The sequence below is a fragment of the Spea bombifrons genome, chromosome 6, assembly GCF_027358695.1.
Source record: "Spea bombifrons isolate aSpeBom1 chromosome 6, aSpeBom1.2.pri, whole genome shotgun sequence".
Taxonomy (NCBI): Eukaryota; Metazoa; Chordata; class Amphibia; order Anura; family Pelobatidae; genus Spea; species Spea bombifrons.
Window position 1 is genome coordinate 5,110,104 of NC_071092.1, and position 20,371 is coordinate 5,130,474.

The following is a 20,371-nucleotide window of genomic DNA, read 5'->3' on the forward strand; positions in this document are numbered from 1 at the left end:
TTGAAGAAAGTATTTCTGGATGAAAATATTATGAAATATCGCACAGATCTAAGATGAGTGTTCAGGATAGTTACTCCATTACTAACAGGGGCAGATTTATTAACCGTGCTGTAGGAGGCAAAAGGGATTGACTTCATAGTGGCCACACCCACTTTTACTAAGTCCCACCCACCCTTGATCAGTTATTGCCCATACGCAAGTGCTTGGGGTGGCAGTGGGCCCTCCTGTGGTTTTATATTAAGGTTATTTGCAACACATCCTCTAAAAAAAGAAGTATTGCTTGTGTATTGAGGCCAAAACGGCATAAAACACAAAAACAGCAAACACACAATGTTCTGCGTATTGAAACTTGGAGGAACGTACGTTTTATTTCATGCATAATATAAAATAATAATAGAAAAGCAATTGTCAGTATTGGAAACCAAGTTTGCCAACATAAGGAACTGTGTATATTCCATATACGTGTTGCTAATATACCCCAGTCTTCAGGTCATACAAACATGGCGTTTTATGTACAGCAATGTCTTAATTCTTTCATGAATGTATCTACATTATATTTGCTCTATACGAGGGACTAGTCACAGAGTCCTTAAATAACAACCCAACTTTCAATAAAAAAACCCCACAAATGTTATTTAGACGAGTTGTTGCATTTCTAGAGCTTTTATATACAGTTACAAAGCCGTTTCACAAGGATTCCGAGGTTCAAAGGTCATTATTTCCATATGGCTTAGACCTAAAGAAAAGAAACAAAAGATTATTTTTCAATTCCATATGTAGTTGTAAATTAATTAATTAGCAGATTTTTTTTTTAAATGTAATTTGTTTGAACTCGGCCATTCTCCTTTTTTTTTTTTAAGGTTTTTTTGGTGGCCCGTCAATAAACCAACATATTTATAGATTGCAAGAGGTGTGGCTAATCTTACTCACGCCCATTCCCCACTTGCACTGCCCATAAATACATAAATTAACGTATACATTTATAAATTAATAATTAAAATTAATTATTTACTCAATATTTCATTAGAGTTTTCACAGTATATTTTAGTATTTTGAGTACAAAAATCGACTTTAAATCCCCGCAGTTGGTAGGGAAAGGTTTAACCCTTTGAATGCCCTCGTCCCTTGTGACTGTTCTACTCCACTGAATTGTATGAACCAACTTCACAATTAAACCATCCCGTGAGTACGTCTTATTAGGAAAAGTGAACCCAATACAGATCTGTGTAGACTGAAACGGAACTTTGTAGAGTAAAATCTATTCCATATTTAATTATTGCATCCTTGTGATTTTTTGGCGAATACCCAAAATGATAAATGCTGAAAGTCCGCAATAAACCATTTTGGGTATTTTGGACGCAAAGGAATCTAAGTCATGTTAAAATTCCCACTGGTGTTTTCTCGCATAACACATATAAATGTATACGTTACTTTTCCACTCATGAATGGGTAAGTCTACGCTTTCGAACGAATCGTCGTATTTCTCCGCAGGTGGCTCTGGATCTGAATCTTGATATTCTTCTAGGTAGGGATGAGCCAGGCATTCCGCGGCGGTTATTCTGGATTCAGGGTCCAAATCCAGCATCCTCTCTAGAAGATCAACCTCTGACGTGAAAAAATGAGGTCAATTAAGCCAATGAGGGATATGCCAGGAAGCGCGGCAAATAGAAATGGAATAGTGGGGATCGCAAAAAGAAGGTCTACCGTATCATGGCCAAAATGACAGCATAAACACACTAACATTAAACATTCTCTAGAAAGATCCGACAAAACCAAAATTACTGGAGTTTGATTGCAAACTAAAAGGTGATCGATGCCCGTGTTTGTACGAAGTCTTCTTTTAGTTTGCTGCTAGAGTACGATAAGATGTTAATCTGTCTCGTCAGCCACTGTTATCACGACAAAGACTTTGGAAAGATAAGTGGCTACATTGACGTACCGTGAGCGCTCATTCTCGGGAAAAGCTCTTTAAAATTCCTTCTCGGTTTCTGAGGGAGCATTTTTAAGTAGTTCTGGGCCTAGAAATAGAAAGTAAAAACATTACATCCTTATAATGACTTAAATATTTTAAAATAAACCAAAAATTTGGGGTCGCTTAGAAATTTCCTGAAACAATAGCTAATTTTGACCATTAAATAACATGAAATGGATCAGAAACCCAGCGCAGACGGGGTTAATGCTGTAAATGACTATTGTAGCTGGAAACGGCTGATTTTTAATGGAATCTCTTCATAGGCGCACAGAGACCCTTTATCACTCCCATCACTCCTGTGTTCCAATGGCCCTTTATCACTCCCATCACTCCTGTGTTCCAATGGCCCTTTATCACTCCCATCACTCCTGTGTTCCAATGGCCCTTTATCACTCCCATCACTCCTGTGTTCCAATGGCCCTTTATCACTCCCATCACTCCTGTGTTCCAATGGCCCTTTATCACTCCCATCACTCCTGTGTTCCAATGGCCCTTTATCACTCCCATCACTCCTGTGTCCCAATGGCCCTTTATCACTCCCATCACTCCTGTGTCCCAATGGCCCTTTATCACTCCCATCACTCCTGTGTTCCAATGGCCCTTTATCACTCCCATCACTCCTGTGTTCCAATGGCCCTTTATCACTCCCATCACTCCTGTGTTCCAATGGCCCTTTATCACTCCCATCACTCCTTTGTTCCAATGGCACGTTGTGTTCGCTGATCCAAGTTCAAGTTTAAAAGGCTAATTGATGGTTAGAAAACCATTTGGCAAAATAAAATTATAATAATAATAATAAGTATTTAGCAAATATATGGAAGAGAATCAGACTTTTGTAATAAGTAACGCTTAACGATCAAATTGGAAAATGAAAAATGAAACAGTCGTGATGATGAGATTAACTTACATGCGTGCTTTCCATTCTGTTAATCAGCGATGCTTCTGGGCTGCCTATAACTTCAATTATCCTTTTTAGCTCATCAAAATCTGTATTCATGGTTAAGAACACAGCCGACATCTTTAATCGCGGGATATTGCATCCAAAAAAAAAAAAAAAGACTTGCCGGAAAGGCTACAAAGAAATCTATGCCACCTGGCACGGCTTATCCACCTGTGTTACTCAACGGAGGGAAGACAAATCCCATCAAAGAGCCATAAAAAGCTACTTTTATATCAAAGACGTGGATCTTTCTTATTCTGGATGACGCCGTGCGTATAGAATAGCAGGAAAACATAAAGGCGACGCCAGTCCTTCTAAAGGAGTTGTCTTCCAGACCTGTCCTCCAATCTAACCCTGATGGTAAGACGTTATTGGGGGCGATGTAATGGACTCGGGTGTAATTAATGTGATTAAAGATGAATTAGGAACCTGTCTATGAAAAATACATTGTATTCCGTTATATTCTTGCCTATTGTTTGCTCTGGAGAATTGTTGTTGACCAAAAAATCCCAACACATGTCTTTCCTTAAAACAGAAGCTTTAGGCGGACATCATCGGAGTTCGTTCCCATAAATACATTAATTTGGAGAATCCTGTTTCCTCTCATTTCCCCGATGACCTTCCTCTCCAGATGACATCCCCCCCAAACGTGAATTTAATTCCTTAGGAAAACAATGAAAACGGGGAAGAAAAACATGAAAACGAGAGCACGGCTAGCGACTGATGCATCGCCGAAGTGATTTATATGAATTTGCCGGCTGTTATTGTGAATGTTCTATTACCCAAAGGATACGGTCTCCGCCGGGGAACAACACACGACCCGTTATCATTTCGGCCAGAATGCACCCAACAGACCAGATATCCACTGAAAGACACCAGAGTTATTATTAATTCCATACTAAACACCTTAAAAGGTCTGCATTTTCTTATTTCCTATTTATTTTGGCATTTTGGGTAAAATGTATAGCCGGCGATGATGTTGAATTTCGGCCCCGTGTCGCCATACTGTGTATAAATGGGCTTCGTACATGAAAAATAAAGGGGGAAACTCTTTGTTACTGCAAGAAAAGCCATCTCTGAGCAGGAACTGGGAGTTGTGGGAGTGCATGTGAATGATGTGAGTTGCGTGAATGTCTGTATGTGAGTGATGTGAGTGCTGTGAGATTTATGGGTGCCCGTCAGGCTGAATATGTATTTTTTAGGCGTTTATGCCTCAAATAACTAAACATAGCTCTAGATTGTAAGCTCCTGTGATCAGGGCCCTCCTCACCTGTTGTTTCTGTAAGTCTAATTGTTATGTTACATACTACTTGTTATGTCCTGTCTACCCATTGTACAGCACTATGGATTTGATGGCGCTATATAAAACAAATAATAAAATAATTATAATAATAATAATAATAATAACACATGTGCAAGTACATTTACCCTCTGCCCTATAAATATACCCCACATTGTCCCATAAGAACAGATGGACAGCCCCACCAGCCCCTCGCTCCCGATCACCTGTTTGGTTATAATGCATCCAGTTAAAGATCACTTCTGGAGCTCGGTACCACCGGGTCACCACGTATCCCGTCATTTCGGGTTCCGTCTGCCGAGCCAGCCCGAAATCTAAAATCTAACAACGTAGACCCCGTTACTCCCAAATAATCCCAAATAATCCCAATAATCTTCATATGATAAACAGTCTATTTAAATCATTTGGCTGCCCACCCTCCAGTTTTATATAAGATTTATTTCATTTATTCCATGTTTGGTGGAATTATGATTATTTGATATCAGTGTATCAGCCCTGGCTTTCTGTTTATTACATTCTATGTGTATTTAGTTTGTTCATATCTGTTCGGTTCGGTTTTTATTTACCTTCACATCATAGTTTTCATTCACTCCCAAATTACTTGGTTTTAGATCCTAAAACAAAGAAAGAATAAATATTGAGAAGGTCCCACTCTGTAGAACACTTTTGGGGTTTACTTTGCATTCTTTTCTGAAAAAAAATGTGAAATCCCACTTTGTATTTAATTGTCAAAATTGTAATTTTTTTGCTGAGGTTCACTGAGCCAAAAAAATGAGTGATTTCCTTCCATGTCACAAGGAAATCATTTATTTCTGGGTCACCACGGGGAAACTCCTAACTGACCCGAATTTGCCCCCCCTCTGTTACGATAATCAGCATTAATTGGGTTGTATTAATATAAAATACGCTTACCCTGTGCACGATCCCAGCAGAATGGATATACTGGAACACAAAGCAAGAGTACATTAGGACTAGAAGCAAGAATGTACATGCCATACATAAAACCCAATCCTATTGGCTGATCTCAGCCTGCCAATATCCTATCAAAAATAGAACCTTAATTATATGACGGCCAATCAACCTTACTGCTGTAGAGTACTACGAAGCCCAGCGAACGATCTTCTAAATGACGCAGACAATCAACGGGCACCAAGTTATTCACTAAATAACGAGTTTAAAGGTGGCTTTCATTTCACCGAGATATGTAGAGATGAAAAAGGGGCCAACCATGGTGAGTCTCTCCGGCAAGAACGTCTGAGATGTATCAAACGACCACATGAAACGATACAACGTCTCCCGGTTTAATGGATACACTTTGGCATAGTTGGCCGAAACTTTGGCCAGCTCACCTTTTCATAAATGTTCTTATAGTTCTGACGCTGGTGAGGTTGAAGCTTATCAGATCATGGCTATCTCATGCATGGGATCGGCATATGGCTATCAAGGATCTAAGACGAAACCAACGACTGATTAAGGTTTGAGTCTTTACAGCCGCAAAAACGGGCAGACTAGACGGGGGCCGAATGGCTCTGATCTGCCATCAAGTTCTCTGTTTCTAATTTAATCATCCTCTGCGCCTCTAGGGAGACCCCTAACCTGGTCTGTTTATTTATTTTTTTTTAAATACAAGATAACCATTAATTCCCTCCAATCTTAAAAAAAAAATGTCGGATAAGGACTATTTATTTCTTTGGAGCAGCTGATAAGATGGAAGCAGCGACAAGGAACCTGTGACATTTTCGAGCCATTCTGTCGGGGTCATCGGAAAGTCAGGCTGATTTACTGTATGCATCATATCAGACACTTTTCATTTCTAATATTTTTCTAACATGCTTCTGGTTTCCATTTTCCCCAGATAATAACAAGATTAAGAATTTCCCACAGGAAAAAAAAAATGGTTATAATGTAACGCTACGGGCTGGGAACAGACAAGCATAGCGGCCGCGTTCCAGTAGAAATCATCTACCAAGAATTCCCGTACGATGTTTGTAAACCTTTCGTTTTACGAAGGTTCTATCGATCATGTTTTGTAACATGTTCATTGTATTATCACAAAGGATTTATAGAAGTCCTACAACTCTGGATTTAACTCAGAAATTTAGAATGGATTTAATACATTTACCTTAAAAGAATAGTAAAGGTTCATTAAATTTCTGTAATTAACCTTATTATTACTATTATTATTATTATTTAGTTGGTGGGATACCAGTTGTATTTCTTCAGTAGGCTGACCAAGTCATGACCCAGCCTTGCTTGCGATGGACCTAGAGGTAAATCCCCATTCATACTTCACCGCCCGAAGTCGTATCCCAGATCCCTGATCAGACTCCAGACGCTGAATGTCTGAATGTATCATCTCACCTGCAAGCCACGGAGAATCTGGTACAGAAGATAAACTGTCGTGCTGTGATTGAGTTTGCACCTTTTCATGAACCGTGCCAGGTCCAGGGGTACAAACGGCATCACCAGGTAACTAAAAAGAAATTAAGACGGGATCATACAACGCCACCTCTAGGCTGCAGGGGGTGCTGTGCTATAATAGCCTCTAGTTTTGCCCCCTCCACATGTTCATGTTTGTCCTATTAGGAAGACGTGAAGAAAGGTGGATAATCATGGTGGTCTATCATGAAGAAGCGTTCATGTAATGGATCTCTTCTACTCTCAAGAATGGGTCTGTCTGATGTCATCATTTCCCATTACCCTCAGCCACTTCTTCACCATCTTAGAAGGTAGCAGAGCTAAATAGTCAACCGGGCCATCAGGAAAAGAAGAGAACACAGTCTCTCTCTACTCTAACACATCAGTCACCTTTATAGTAAGACCACCACTGAATGGAAACCACAACCTGGAAACCTGAGAATCTGTCCCTTTACCCTAATATTGCGGTAGAAACGTTGAGGCTGGGTTCAAACCATGAGAGTTCCCTGGTGACCCTCATTCAATTTACCATAAGCTAGAATAAAAAAGGACAAAATATTAAGGTATCTACTCACAAGGTCTGGAAACTTTCCACAGAGTCATCGGGCGTAAACACATCGAGAAGAGAAATAACCTGCAAGGTCAAAATGATGTAACATAATTACGATGATGATGATGATATCACACTTTCTAGGCCACTATGGCTCATCTCCAATACTTACATTTGCTTAAATGTGATACATTGTTCACTTCCATTATAAAAGCTTACAAACAACTCAAGTGATGCAGAGCTCCGGTCACCACTGACACTAAAAGTACCGTCTAGTTCCTAAAGTTTTAAAAAGCCTTTATTAAAGCATTTTGAGCTCGATGAAACATGGACTCCAATGCATTTTATTGCGTCCAAAACGGTGCAGGCATTCTCTAGTTATCAGTGTAAGAAAATTCAACATTTCTCTCATTAACTCCTCCCCTGGCTGTCTCTAATCAAAGCAGGAAGTGTACGTCAGTGTACTTCCTGTAGCCAATGGAAGCAGCGCCAGCCAATCCTATGTATGCCAACCGAATGTAGCGATTGGCTGTCACTACGAGTACTTAAATATGCTTCCAGGCAGCCAGGAAGAAGAAGAAAATAAGACAGAGGTCTTATTTTAAAACTTTGTTAGTGAAAGAATCCATAAAACGTGTACTTCATGTGTTTTTATGGACTTATTCCCCATACATATATTTTTTTAATGATTTTAAAGCTTTGCATCTGAAAAAAAATGATATAACAGGACTCCAGTCACCTTCACGATTATGTTCCCAGCTCGAAATAATCCTACGATTTTACTATCGGGAAACAAACTACGGATTGTTTTAAGAGTTTCAAACACAATGCGACTCGTATCTGCGTTTGCCCTAAATCCATTTGACGCCAGCAAAGTATCGGGATTAAGATATGCTGCAGACACAGGGGCCTAAGAAGAAAAATAACGCATGCTAAGGCTTAGAGAAATCTAGGCCAAGAGCCATGTGAAGTATCACCAATCCTTCGCCGGCTTTGGATTCTTTTCACACCGACGGACTTTATAGGGGATAGAGAGGCGGCGGAACCCGGAACATGATTTAATCCCCAATGCATAGAACTCTGCGTGAAACAGATTAGTCATGGATGTCCGGCTAACCCCTCGGAGAAAGAAATTATATAACGGATATTATAAATTATATAAGTAACGTTACTGGAAGAGTTAAACCCTGTCATATTTTTTTTTTTTGTAGATACAAAGTTGCAGGAAAATTTCTAAATGTGTTTTATACATGTCTCAGAAAATTCAGGAAAAAAATATAAGCGAGATTTTAATCTCACCCTTACAAAAAAATACTGCAGTTTTTCTGAAGTAATACTGCAGTTTTTTGGACATGAAAAAACTGCAATACTGCACATTTACTGCAGTTTTACTGCATTTGTACTTCACTGTACTACAGTGTTACTGCACATTTACCGCACTTTTTTTTTTATATTGCACACCTGCAGTTGTAATTCAATGTACTGCAGCTTTATTGCATTTGTACTTCCGTACAAAAACAACTGCAGTACAACTGCAGTACAGTGAAGTACAAATGCAGTAAAACTGCAGTAAATGTGCAGTAATACTGCAGTAAAAGTGCAGTATTGCAGTTTTTTCATGTCCAAAAAACTGCAGTATTACTTCAGAAAAACTGCAGTATTTTTTTCGTAAGGGCAGTATATAGTTAATTAACAAAAAAAATTGTACCTAATTTACAGGTAGATTTGTCGTTAAAGAGTGCTTATTAGAAGAAGTCGCCTAAAAACAAAAATTGGAAAATTTAAATTGTCCCTATTGGGCCGCGTGAAATATTGGGACGGGTGTATTAGACACATTTGTCCGTTTTAATTTTATTTTTATTTTGTTTGGCAATTATCAATTATTTAAAGGTTTAAAAGAAATATATTATATATATATATATTTATATCTAGGAACATTTTTACCATTTAAAAAAAATGTAAACACAATTTATTCTTAGATTTTAAGTAATCTAATTATTTTAATTTTTTTCCAGTTTTTTTTTTAAGATATATCATGTTTTATTTCTTGGATTTTTTTTGGAAGCTGGTGGAGGACATTTGCCTTTCCAAAGATTTGTGAAGCTGTGGGCATGAATCATTATGGGGGGGAAGCCATGAAACTTTATATTAAGCCCTAATTTTGTGTAATTTTCTAACTTTTCTGAAGACCCCCCCCCATCCTGCAGTGGCAAAACTATTCAAAGAAACAGTATCTGGGGCCAAAAATATAAGGTTCCTTGGCTCTGAATCTTTAGATTGGGGCTCTCCTAGCGGGGGGATTTTAAGCAGTCTACCAAATAATGCTAGGAAAGGGTTAAAATCCCATTATTTATCCTTTTAAGAGACGTGGAGTAGCTGATAATCTTACATTCTCATGGTTCATATGTCTGAGGAGACGCAGCTCCCGGTAGGCTCTTTTAGCGTGAACCAAGGACTGGAACGGACGTTGGAGCTTCTTTATGGCTACCGTTTGTCCCGTCTTCACGTCTTTGGCTGAACTGCAGAAAATAAATAAATAAATAAATAAATTAGGTCCGAAAACACATTATTATCACAAGTCCACAGAACAGGGAGTTTGGAATCTCCTGAGAGGAGCCCAGGCAGAACGAGATATGGGTTCCTCGCCTCTTGTTGAGCCCTCACCACATTTTCATATAGAAAAGAAATGTTGAGAATCACGGTGGACTAGCATGGAGAAGAAGAGACAAATGAGGCTTCCATGGCAAACATATGAAATAAGGTTTTATTTAATAAAAAGAGACATTGATAGGATGATGTGAAGTTCATGGTAGACCTTCTGATCTGGAGTTCCTGTAGGACTCACAGCTGCCCTCTTTGAGAAAGCACATACCAGGCCCATGGTAGAAATTGTTTAACTATGATGTAATGGAAAATTAAAAAATCATACTTCTGAAAAAAAAGGCTCCTTTTTTATTAGTTTTTTCTTTATTTTTGCTTTTACGAGAGCCTGTCAAGGAAGGGCCTTTCTGTAGAACACATAAGGAAGTAAATATTTCGACACGTGTAGTTACGTCGTTTCTAGCCTTCGGATGAAAGGCCGTATCTGTGTTTTTACGAGCGCAATAAAATATTTTTATACAAGAATAACACATCCTTGTTTGCGCAGTGATGTTAAATTTCCCGGTTCCTCCCTCCAGTATATCGCAATGACTTCCCAGAAGGTGCGCTTGGAAATTGGACGGAAGGCTCAGGCACAGCCCCACGACCATTTCAATCAAGAGACTGCGGGAAGGGTTAAAGCTCACCAAAAATGGTTACCTGCCCCAACCTAAGCACAGCCCCGCACTCAGATCTTCGACAACAGGGTTGTTACTTAAGCTCTCACTGCCTTTTTCTTTGTATCCAGGCCTCCAGCATTCTCTCCGTCCGTTCTTTTCCACCATTGCACCCATTTGTCTGCCGCCTGCCCTGACCCCGAGCTATTTCACCAGCATGCACAGACCTCTTTCTTCCTCGAATGGACCACTTGGCACCTGGCTCTGGTACAAATGACACCAGAGTTGTTGTGTTGCCAATACACATTCCAAACACAACATCGTATTTTTAGAAAGAAGTCTAGATTACATCTGCAATAATCTCAGCCTTCTCCTCGATCCAAAAACGTTTTGTGCGGATCACTCAGTACATTCTGTTTATATAAATATTATGAGAACGATCTTATATCGTCTGTATCAATATCCAATTCCCAAAAGGCTACTTCCACGTTACATCGGCCACATTTGTTAATTAAAAGATAATAAAAAATGTAGCCGTTTCCCATGATCAGGCTCGGCAGGCATTGAAGAGTTAATATAATTCACACTGGGGTCCAATGAGTTAAATAGGAAATGATGATTACCAAAATTAGAATTACTTAATTAATATATTATTACAGAAAATCATTTTTGTCCTTTAATTTGCATAAAATGTGTAGTAGAATAGAACTTGATTTTAACACATTCATTCCTGGACTGCTCTGTCAGGTATTAACTTTCTTGGAAATTGTGGGGTTTTGTCTCTGGATAGATTCCAAGATGATTCCACATTCTAAAGTGGTTTTTTTTATTCTTCGCCCTCTAGGTATTGTATTTTTCTTAACAGTATAATATTTTTTAACTCTTTACATTACAACTGAGCTTACTACTACTATACAGCGTGCTTTATGCAAGTTAAACAGCTGCTGGGGACTCTGGGTTGAAAAAAGTGGCCTAAAATGACCTAAAAACAGATTAATTTATAGCTTTATTCGTATTATTATTAATATAGTGTATTTCTGTTATATTTGTGTATTGTCGATTCGGTGCGAGTCACAACGTTTGTTAACATTCTCCGGAAACGCAATCGGTTCAAGAATTTCAGAAATGTAAAGCCTCGGGCAACAGAAATATAATTAGAGTAATATGGAAAGGCGCGTTTATTTGATTGAGACCACCATGATACCAAATTCTGTGCGATTTTATAGAAGTCATATTGGAAATTTTAAAAAAATTATATTTTTAAACATTTTTGTTCTGGATATTTTTTTTTTGGTTTTTTTGGGTCAAAATGTAAACACTTAAATGATTAAATTATTCATAATTAATTAAACTTCATTATTAATAGATTGCTAATTAGTAAATTATTGATAGAGTCTATTACCGAAAAAAAAATACAATTTCAGGACTGAAGTTTGAGAGTTCTGCCTAAAGGGTTAACACCCTCTATACATTTCCAGGAGTGGGGTATACAGTGCGAACCGTTAGCGCAGGAGGGATTAATCCTAAAATAAACAATCGGCTGCTCCCGAAACGTTTATTCTGCATAGTAGGCATTTTCAAAGAAGTCTGATTTAACCCTTTACATTCCGGGTCCTATGAACATACCTGGAAACTTTCTAAATTAGCTGACCCTGAGACTCTTAAACTATTAAACCGAATTTGTTAACCAAATGGCTCTAATATCAGTTCTCCTGAAAAGCTTGACTTCTCATTACTTAAAGATACACTTAGTTAAGTCACCTGCATTCAAGCAGGGATATCAACCATAACATATTGGGGGCAAAAGCACCAATTGGGAGTCTTATATCTGATCACAGCAGTGTAGAATAGGAAGATGTCAGGGCTCCAGACTGTGTGACCCTGAGACTCTGCCCCTTCACCCTGAGACCCTGAGATTGGGGCAAATACCTGAGCTTATACATATACGCATTTAAACAAACATGAAAAAAACGCTTTCCTGAACAAATATCTAAAGTCGAAAATACTCCACTGACGATAAAACATTCAAGGTAGAGACACGCAAATAAGACCACACCACGTTAACCCTTCTTTACACTCGCATTCAGCTCAACACATCTTGTAAATATGTATATATTTTAAAGCAGGTGATTTCTATACGTCACTTACCATACTGTTCCATACGCCCCAGAACCCACGGCTACCAAATCTCTATAATGCAGAGGGATTTCCCATTTAGTTTGATTAATTTCCTGTCTGTGGAAACCTTTTCTGAGCGGTGAGTCCATAATGTGTTTATTCCACTCAGCGGAAAGATGCCGTACACTCACACACGTACAGTCACACACGTACAGTCACACACGTACACTCACATACCGTACAGTCACACACGTACACTCATACACCGTTCAGTCACACACGTACACTCACACACCATACAGTCACACACGTACACTCATACACCGTTCAGTCACACACGTACACTCACACACCATACAGTCACACACGTACACTCATACACCGTACAGTCACACACGTACACTCACACACGTACACTCACACACGTACACCCACACACAGTGTTATCTCTTTCCTGGTGGGAATCCCTCCCTGCTCAGGTATGTGATATGAAAGAGTAAACCTTCCTGTTAATACAGAAGGTCACCCAGGTCTAGCACGAGGAATCCACGAAAAGATAACAGGGGTGAGTTTGCCTGAGGGTTACAGCTATACAGGTAAAGACATGTCTGCATGACGCGTTTGGGTCGCTGGGTGCAATAAAACACGCCATTACTGGACAAAAATGTACAAAGTTTTTAATAGACAGATGTTACAAAGTATCTTTATAGCAGATCTGTCAGGATAGAATAAGCAATATATATGTATTAAAAAGTAAAACCTACATTATGTGTACATCATGGGGGCAGCCATCATAACTTCATATTTTCAGGATATACATACAGCGCTGCGGAATATGATGGCGCTATAAAAAAAATTATAATAATCAAGAATCTAAATGGTAGTGTCTATAATGGGACCTGGTTAAAGGGTACTCACCTATAGGTATTTATATTATGGGGAGCGTATACCAACATATGCCATATCCCAACATATATTATGATAGCAAGCGGCTTGCACGTCCGGTTATATACAATGAGAGAAGTCATTAGCAAATAGCATCAGATATAATTAAAGGGTAACACGCCCGGTGCTCTCCTGCCCTTTTGGGGCCATTGGGGTCAGTGCTCCACTCTTTTTGTTTTTTTTTTTTTAAATATCCTTAAATTTGAATATGAGCACAAGTACAGATTACTGATTACTAAGAGCATGAAATGTAAATTTCCCACAATGCTTGGACTTTAATCCCGTTTAGATAAACATTAGATGTTATGTTACCAGGTTATCTATGGCTACCATGATATTACGGGCAATAGCAGCCTCTGCCTGACACCTAGGGCGAGGCAAAGAACTGGCATTTAAAATGTGGCCCACTAAAGAAAAGCCTATGGGCATGTCAACTGATGGAGGAACCTCTGGGGTGGTCCTTCTGATCTCTGGATAGGGAGTGGTGGTGTTAAGCCCCTCCCACTCAAGCATTCCCTCCTTTTCCTGCCCACTTGTTACTAGCCACATCTTCCAGAGTCCAATAAGGGCCATGTATAGAGGGCCCCTAGTATATGCGCCCTCTGTAAATATGTGCACAACTCACACCGAATAAAGTCAATCCAATCAGGTTTTACTTTTACTTCCTGTTATTCCCAATCCTTCCAGCAGGTGTCAGCATCACATTTCCCTTCATTACCAAGGTCCCTTCTACCCACAGGAGATAAGGATTTGACCTAAATGTATTTGAAGGTCTTTTTTTATGTTTTTTTAAATTATTTTTTTTAAAAAATAAATGGCTATTCATCACATTTATGACACATTTTCATTTTAGCGCCCAAGGACAGGCTAACGGGGCTAGCAGTGCCTAGGAAAGCTGGAGGAACAGGCAGTCATTAGTCGCATTGAGATCCGTCCCATGGGACTTGTCGATAAATTGCAGTGTGCCGTGCAGCAGGGATAGGCCGAGAAGGTTAAATTAGACATCGGATCAAATAATATCCAGTAAACCCGGCAAGGAACCCGACGTCTGTGGCCTCCTGATACGGGGAATGAGGATTATATAAAAGGACAGACTGAATAAGGAGTGAAAAACCGCAAGAGGGGAGCATGGGAGCTTCAAAGAGCTAATAAGGCAGCTCCAGAGTACAAAGAACGTAATTACAGAGTAGGGCAGGAACCGAGACTTCGCGATAAGTTAGAAAACGCAAGGTTTTTATTTAAAAAGAAACTCGTCGTGTGGAAATGTCAGGATTCCTTGGCTTGGAGGACAGCTATTAGCTAGCCATGATTCCGGCGACCATAGATCAAAGGACGTTTGTATAGTTTATACAGGGTGCGGGAGGTGATGAGCCGGTTCATAACACAATCTGCAGGCATTCGCCACCCCACAGTGCGTTGTCACGATATACGGGGCAACAAAAATCTTAAGCGGATTCTTCCGGGGGAGGTGGCCAACTTCTAGTCCAAGGGAACGAGAGACCAGCCAGATGGTCGAGCGAGAAAGATAACCAGTAGATGAAAAAATGTTTGTTTGGATCATTTCATAATTTTAGTGACAGTCACAAACAATTGTAGGCCCCGCATTGTCATGCATGGCAGATCGGCCCCATTCGGCCCCCACCTAGTCTGCCAGTTTTTCCTGCCGTAAGATGACCTTAATCGGTTGTTGGTCTCGTCTTAGATTCAGGAGCCGTATGTCTATCCCATGCGTGTTTAACTCCCCTTACTGTATTAGCCTCTACCACTTCTGCTGGGAGACTGCTCCACTGATCTACCACCCTCTCAGTAAATGTAGGAATCTCAGTGTTCTGTTGAGTAATAAAACATTATAAAATAAGGGGTTTTGCTTTTTTAAATATTAGTATTTAAGCAACAGAACTAGCAGTCCCTCAGTCAGTTATAACGCACATCATGGCTGTGGTCTGTTATCCAGTCCTCCAAGCTGGAGCCGTAAGGGTTTAGGTTCGGCTTCCATTGAAATATTTTAACCAAATTAAAGAGACAGCCAATAATCGCAAGACTAGGAGGACTCAAACGGCTCCATACGCTAAAGGGTGAAACATTTCCATCCGAGAGGCTGTGAGCGTCTGCTGATGACCTCCTGCCCTTGTGTTAGGAGAGCAGAAGGACTGGGCAGGAGGTGTTGGACCTCTATAGCGAGGGTCACTGGGAACGTCACACTGAATTATAGCGGGATCCGCCACTGGCTTCTCGCGCCATTCCCTCGCCTTTTCATATGGAGACAATGGCCAGCTAAAGGGTCACTATAATAAAAATAAAAGGACTTTTGGTATTTAAAGGGTGTATTCCACATTTACATGCTGGGTCTTATAGAGCTGTTTTTTATACATACGTACCACATGTATATGTCCGGGCATCACGACATATCATAAAACAAATGAGACCTAAGTCATCATACTGGGAGCTTCTGTTATTTATTATTATTATTATTTTTATATTATTATTTTTATTATTTTTTATTATTATTATTTTATTCCTTGAGCTTCTGTTATAGAATGATAATAATAATAATAACAATAATAATAATAAGAAGAAGAATTATTATTATTATGATTATTATTAGGTATTCAAGGAGATTCTTTGGGCAAAAGAATAGAATTTTATGAATTATTTAGATAGATACTAAGACAATATTTAAACAAAAAGCCCATGGGTGGCAATAACAAATATATGCTTTCCTTACAAGGGGACATCAGTCCCTACATAAGACTTTACCTCCATGTTAAGTTTTTTCTGCCCCTTGGATTGAAGCTGAGTTCGCCCCAAAAGCGAGACATAGTAGGGGGTGAAGTCAGGGCAAATTATAAAAGGGGGCAGATACACTTTGGAGAAGCGTCTGCCCCCACCTGCCCCAGACTCCCATCTCTGATGGGGTAATTTAATTCCCTCCTTTTGCGTTGTACGCTCTGATTAGCGATTCCCTCCATCACCTGCAAAAGGGTTTTTTTTTTTTGGAATTTTATGGTGTGTGTTTCCATGGAAACAACCCAGAGCCGCGGTCAGCGGATCCCTGTGCCGGGTCTCTTCTGCAGTTGGGCGGACTGCGTCTGAATACATCGATCTACATTATGGGCATCTCTGTATTTAATGTGATTTTAGTCTTGGGAGTCTTGTGGGGCGAAACATCCAGACCAGGGGTAATAACAGGCAGCCAGCGGAAAAGAGAGGTGAACGAGGACACGGCTAAATAAAGGATCTCATAGGATCTCGTATGAACTACATGTTTGTCTGGCTGTCATCCCGACATCATAGTCTACAGAATATAGTGATGACATCATCAGCACCATTACATACTAATACACACACTGCTGTTCAAAAGTTTGGGGTCACTGAGCTGTTTTCATGGAAACCAAGGACATTTCTGTCTGTAACATAATTGTTAAAGGGTTTTCAATTAATCTTAAACTAGAGAGTCAAAGTTGTGCTTTAGTGAGAGAGTGGTAGATAAGTGGAATAGCCTCCCAGCAGAAGTGGTAGAGGATAATACGGCCGGATGAGTCTGAGCTGCTGTCGGATTCGATGTTTCTGGCTATAAGCCACAGGAAGCAACTAAAGCCCTGGAATACCACTGGATTATTACCCTCCCCCACTCACCGTGTCAAAAATTGGGGACCCCAATTAGGTTCCCTGACTATGTTGCAATGCACAGAAAAAAACTCTTTAAAAGCAGCTAAATTGGTTAAAATGTTTACCCCAGATATAAAAAAATATTTAGAATTCTGTTTATAAAGACAAAGATGTTTTTCTCGTGTTTAATGGCACATCCACGTTAACCCTCTGTGGCATGGAACACCTGTCCTCTGTGAGGATCGTTCTGGGCTAATATCTGGTACTTGGAAGCCAAAGAGTTAATGCTCGGAGATCCGAATCACAACCAACTCTGCAGAATTCGTTCTTCGCAGCGAAAAATCTAGAAAGTTTCCGGGGCGTCTTATTTTTGGAAAATGATTTAGTATCCCGATTATTTTTGGAGGAGTTTATAAATAAACCCGCACCCCGCTCCCACCGCACCGGCCCCTTGCCGGCTCCCGGCCCCTTTGGCCGCCTTTGGCCGTGTCTGTCGGCTAGTTGTTATGGGATACAATTGTTTCCATTCCCCGCTGCTTGTCCGTGTTCCTCTGTCCTCTCAATGCTTCTGACATCAGGGGAGGCGCTAAACGAAACCCAAAACTTTTTCCCACGCACTTCATGAGCTCCGAGACTTTGGTTATTATTCCAGCGAGAATTATTTGGGGGAGAGCCGGGGGAGGGGGGGCTGCGGAATTGGTTCATCCTAATTAAACATTAGCATTTGGGAATGAGTTGGGTCAGCACTTCTTCAGTTAGCAGTAATAAAGCCTAGAACCCGTGTGTGTCCAGTTCTAGAACAACGGCTTTGTCCATATTCTTAACCCCTGCACAGCTGGGAGCCAGCGGGTGAGAGTCCTGGGAGTTGACCACTTATGTACCCAAAAGGCCAACTTTATGTTTGCCAAGCCAATGAACAACCGACATTATTTGTCACTCCCCTGTGATTTACTAAGTGGTGAAAAAGCTGGGGAGAGATGTAATGTGAGGATTTTTTTTACATTACTGAGAGAGCGGTAGGTAAATGGAACAGCCTCCCGGCAGAAGTGGTAAAGGCTAATACAGTAAGGGAATCTCTCCAATGATTCACCATTGGATTAATTTCCAACGTGTGTCCTATTTTTAAGTGTTTTTATTATTATTAAGTTACTTTGTTTCTCCGCATTAGGCAAACAGCTGGGAGCAAAGATGTTTTTACAGGAAGTTAATAATAAGTAAATATAGTTCAGAATGTAGGGCCCTGAGCTTTGAACCCCCATATCTCACCGCACGCACACACAGCTCCCCCAACCATCTAGCCTCACCAGGGCTAGTGCACAAACACTGGGACCAAAGACACAAGTGGTGGTTTAGCCCCACCCACACTTAACTGAGTCCCACCCACTCTCGCTCTCAATCATGAAAGGCTCCTCCTCTATATTAGACTGGCTCCTCCCACTCTCGGCCTTCATATATATTTATATACAGAGAACTTCCGGGGGAGTTCAGAGCATCCCGAGTCCAGGTCAAAGGCCGCTTCTCTGGGTCTCGGGTCAGCTCTACTCAGACCAAGAGGAGCACGGAGGAGAAATATGGCGCCGCTCCTACCCTTCACTGCTAAAAGTTTGGAAAGCTTTTAGGATTCTTCCAATTTCATTGAATTGTTTATATGTCGCCTTGGAAACCTGTTGTGCCTGCGGCCCTTTAAAACCTGGAGCTGGACACCCCTGTATTAGAAGTGCCATTGTATCAGGGGGTCGCAGTCTCGAGCGAAACGCGTCTCTCCATTTCTTTATTCATGCCGCTCCGTTTCTTGTTTTCCCAACGGTTGCCAATGGAAACTTTCTGGGAGTTCACATTTTTCTTCCAAAGGCAAATATGTTTTTATCCCGAAATAGATCGTCCCAAAATACCTCTAATTAAAAAAATAATAAAAAAAAAAGAGGAATCAAAACTAAAACGTTGGCTAAATATGGGGATTCCGTCGGCTTTTTGAGCTGTTGATCAGAACTAAAAAGAAAAGGTTTTTTTAATTATTATTTCTAAAAATAACAGAAAGACAGGTTTCCGTGACAATTTAAATCCGGTATCTTAACAAATATTTCCTAATGGAGGAACTAACGGCGGTTCATCTCACAAAGCCATCTGCCGCAAGCCTCTCAGGTACCAAAAGAGTTATAAAAATGCTATGAAAATCAACGTCCCGGCAACACCGATGTGACAAATGCGAATGAATGTCTAATGAACCTTTTGATTTAGAGTAAGAAACCACATCAGTCTCCTGCTCAAATTCCGAAAACGACATTTTCCAGTTCTGTACATCAGTCCCACCCAATCCCCTGACTGTGCTGCCCCCCCCCCCGGGTTAATATTCTGGGTACAGATTCCAGGCTTGCGATGTTATGAATGAAGCAGTGTTTGGGGGTAATGAATGCATGCGCAGTGACAGGCATGCTGGGCTTGTCTCCACTACACATAATACACGAAACCTGCCCTTCTGGAATGCCGCGAAGCGGCTCCTTTGCCGTATCTGCGGCGTTGCTCTGGGGTTGGGGGGGCTTGGCGGGGGGTGGGATGCGGGGCTTTGTTCTCTAAGTGCGGTTACAAAATGGATTAGTGTTTGAAGTTGTAAATGGGTGGGTGTTGGCAGCGCGGAACGTTGTGTCTGTTCCATGAGAACCGAGAGAACTTTCATGTGTTCTAAGCCTTGTAATTACATTATTAATTAATTGTGTAAGGATGGTTATTGAAAGGGATATTGGCCATACCTCCCAAGTGTCCTTGTTCAGACGGTCCAGTCCTGCTATGGGAGCCAACTCCCCCCCGCCCCCCTGTCCAAGCTCAGAAATTTTGGGGTGGGAGAAACGTTTCTCCAATCTAACCCATGGATCTGTGACATCACACCTGTTTATATATATATATATATATATACATATCAGATATATTAGATATATATTATTATATATAAGGGGGGGTGTTAGAACAATAGGTTATAATGTAAAATTAGAGAATGAGAGGTTTAAATGTGATATAAGGAAGCTTTACTTTACTGAGGGGGTGTTAGATAAGTGGAACAACCTCCCAGCAGAAGAGGTAGAAGTTTATATAGTGATTGAATTTAAACAATACGAGACCAAGGACTGATTAAGGTTGGAGTCTTTACAGCAGGAGAAACAGGGAGACTAGACGGGGGGCCGAATGGGGCCGATGTGCCGGCAGATTCTAGATACATAGATAGATAGACAGATAATTAGCTGTCTTGGCTCCTGCATCAAATAAATAT

General features: G+C 40.4%; 1 protein-coding gene across 1 annotated transcript; it reads right to left on the minus strand.

Annotated features, from left to right (window-relative positions):
• Nucleotides 1-333: 333 nt before the first annotated feature.
• On the minus strand, nt 334-12,979 carry LOC128500136 (mitogen-activated protein kinase 14A-like). Its single transcript, XM_053469170.1, has 12 exons — nt 12,586-12,979; nt 9,570-9,699; nt 7,206-7,264; nt 6,574-6,685; nt 5,125-5,154; nt 4,779-4,826; nt 4,419-4,533; nt 3,706-3,777; nt 2,880-2,959; nt 1,940-2,018; nt 1,432-1,605; nt 334-736 (listed from the first exon to the last, which is right to left on the minus strand). Exons 1-12 carry the CDS (start codon nt 12,702-12,704, stop codon nt 675-677), a joined length of 1,080 nt encoding a protein of 359 aa, XP_053325145.1. The 5' UTR covers nt 12,705-12,979; the 3' UTR covers nt 334-674.
• Nucleotides 12,980-20,371: the final 7,392 nt, after the last annotated feature.

Excerpts from the sequence above, each read along its gene's own strand:
- LOC128500136 (XM_053469170.1), bottom strand. The coding sequence starts at position 12,704 with ATGGACTCACCGCTCAGAAAAGGTTTCCACAGACAGGAAATTAATCAA. Across the intron at positions 6,686-7,205 it reads GTGGAAAGTTTCCAGACCTT|TTACCTGGTGATGCCGTTTG; the intron begins GTGAGTAGATAC and ends ATTTCTTTTTAG. Across the intron at positions 4,827-5,124 it reads CTGCTGGGATCGTGCACAGG|GATCTAAAACCAAGTAATTT; the intron begins GTAAGCGTATTT and ends TCTTTGTTTTAG.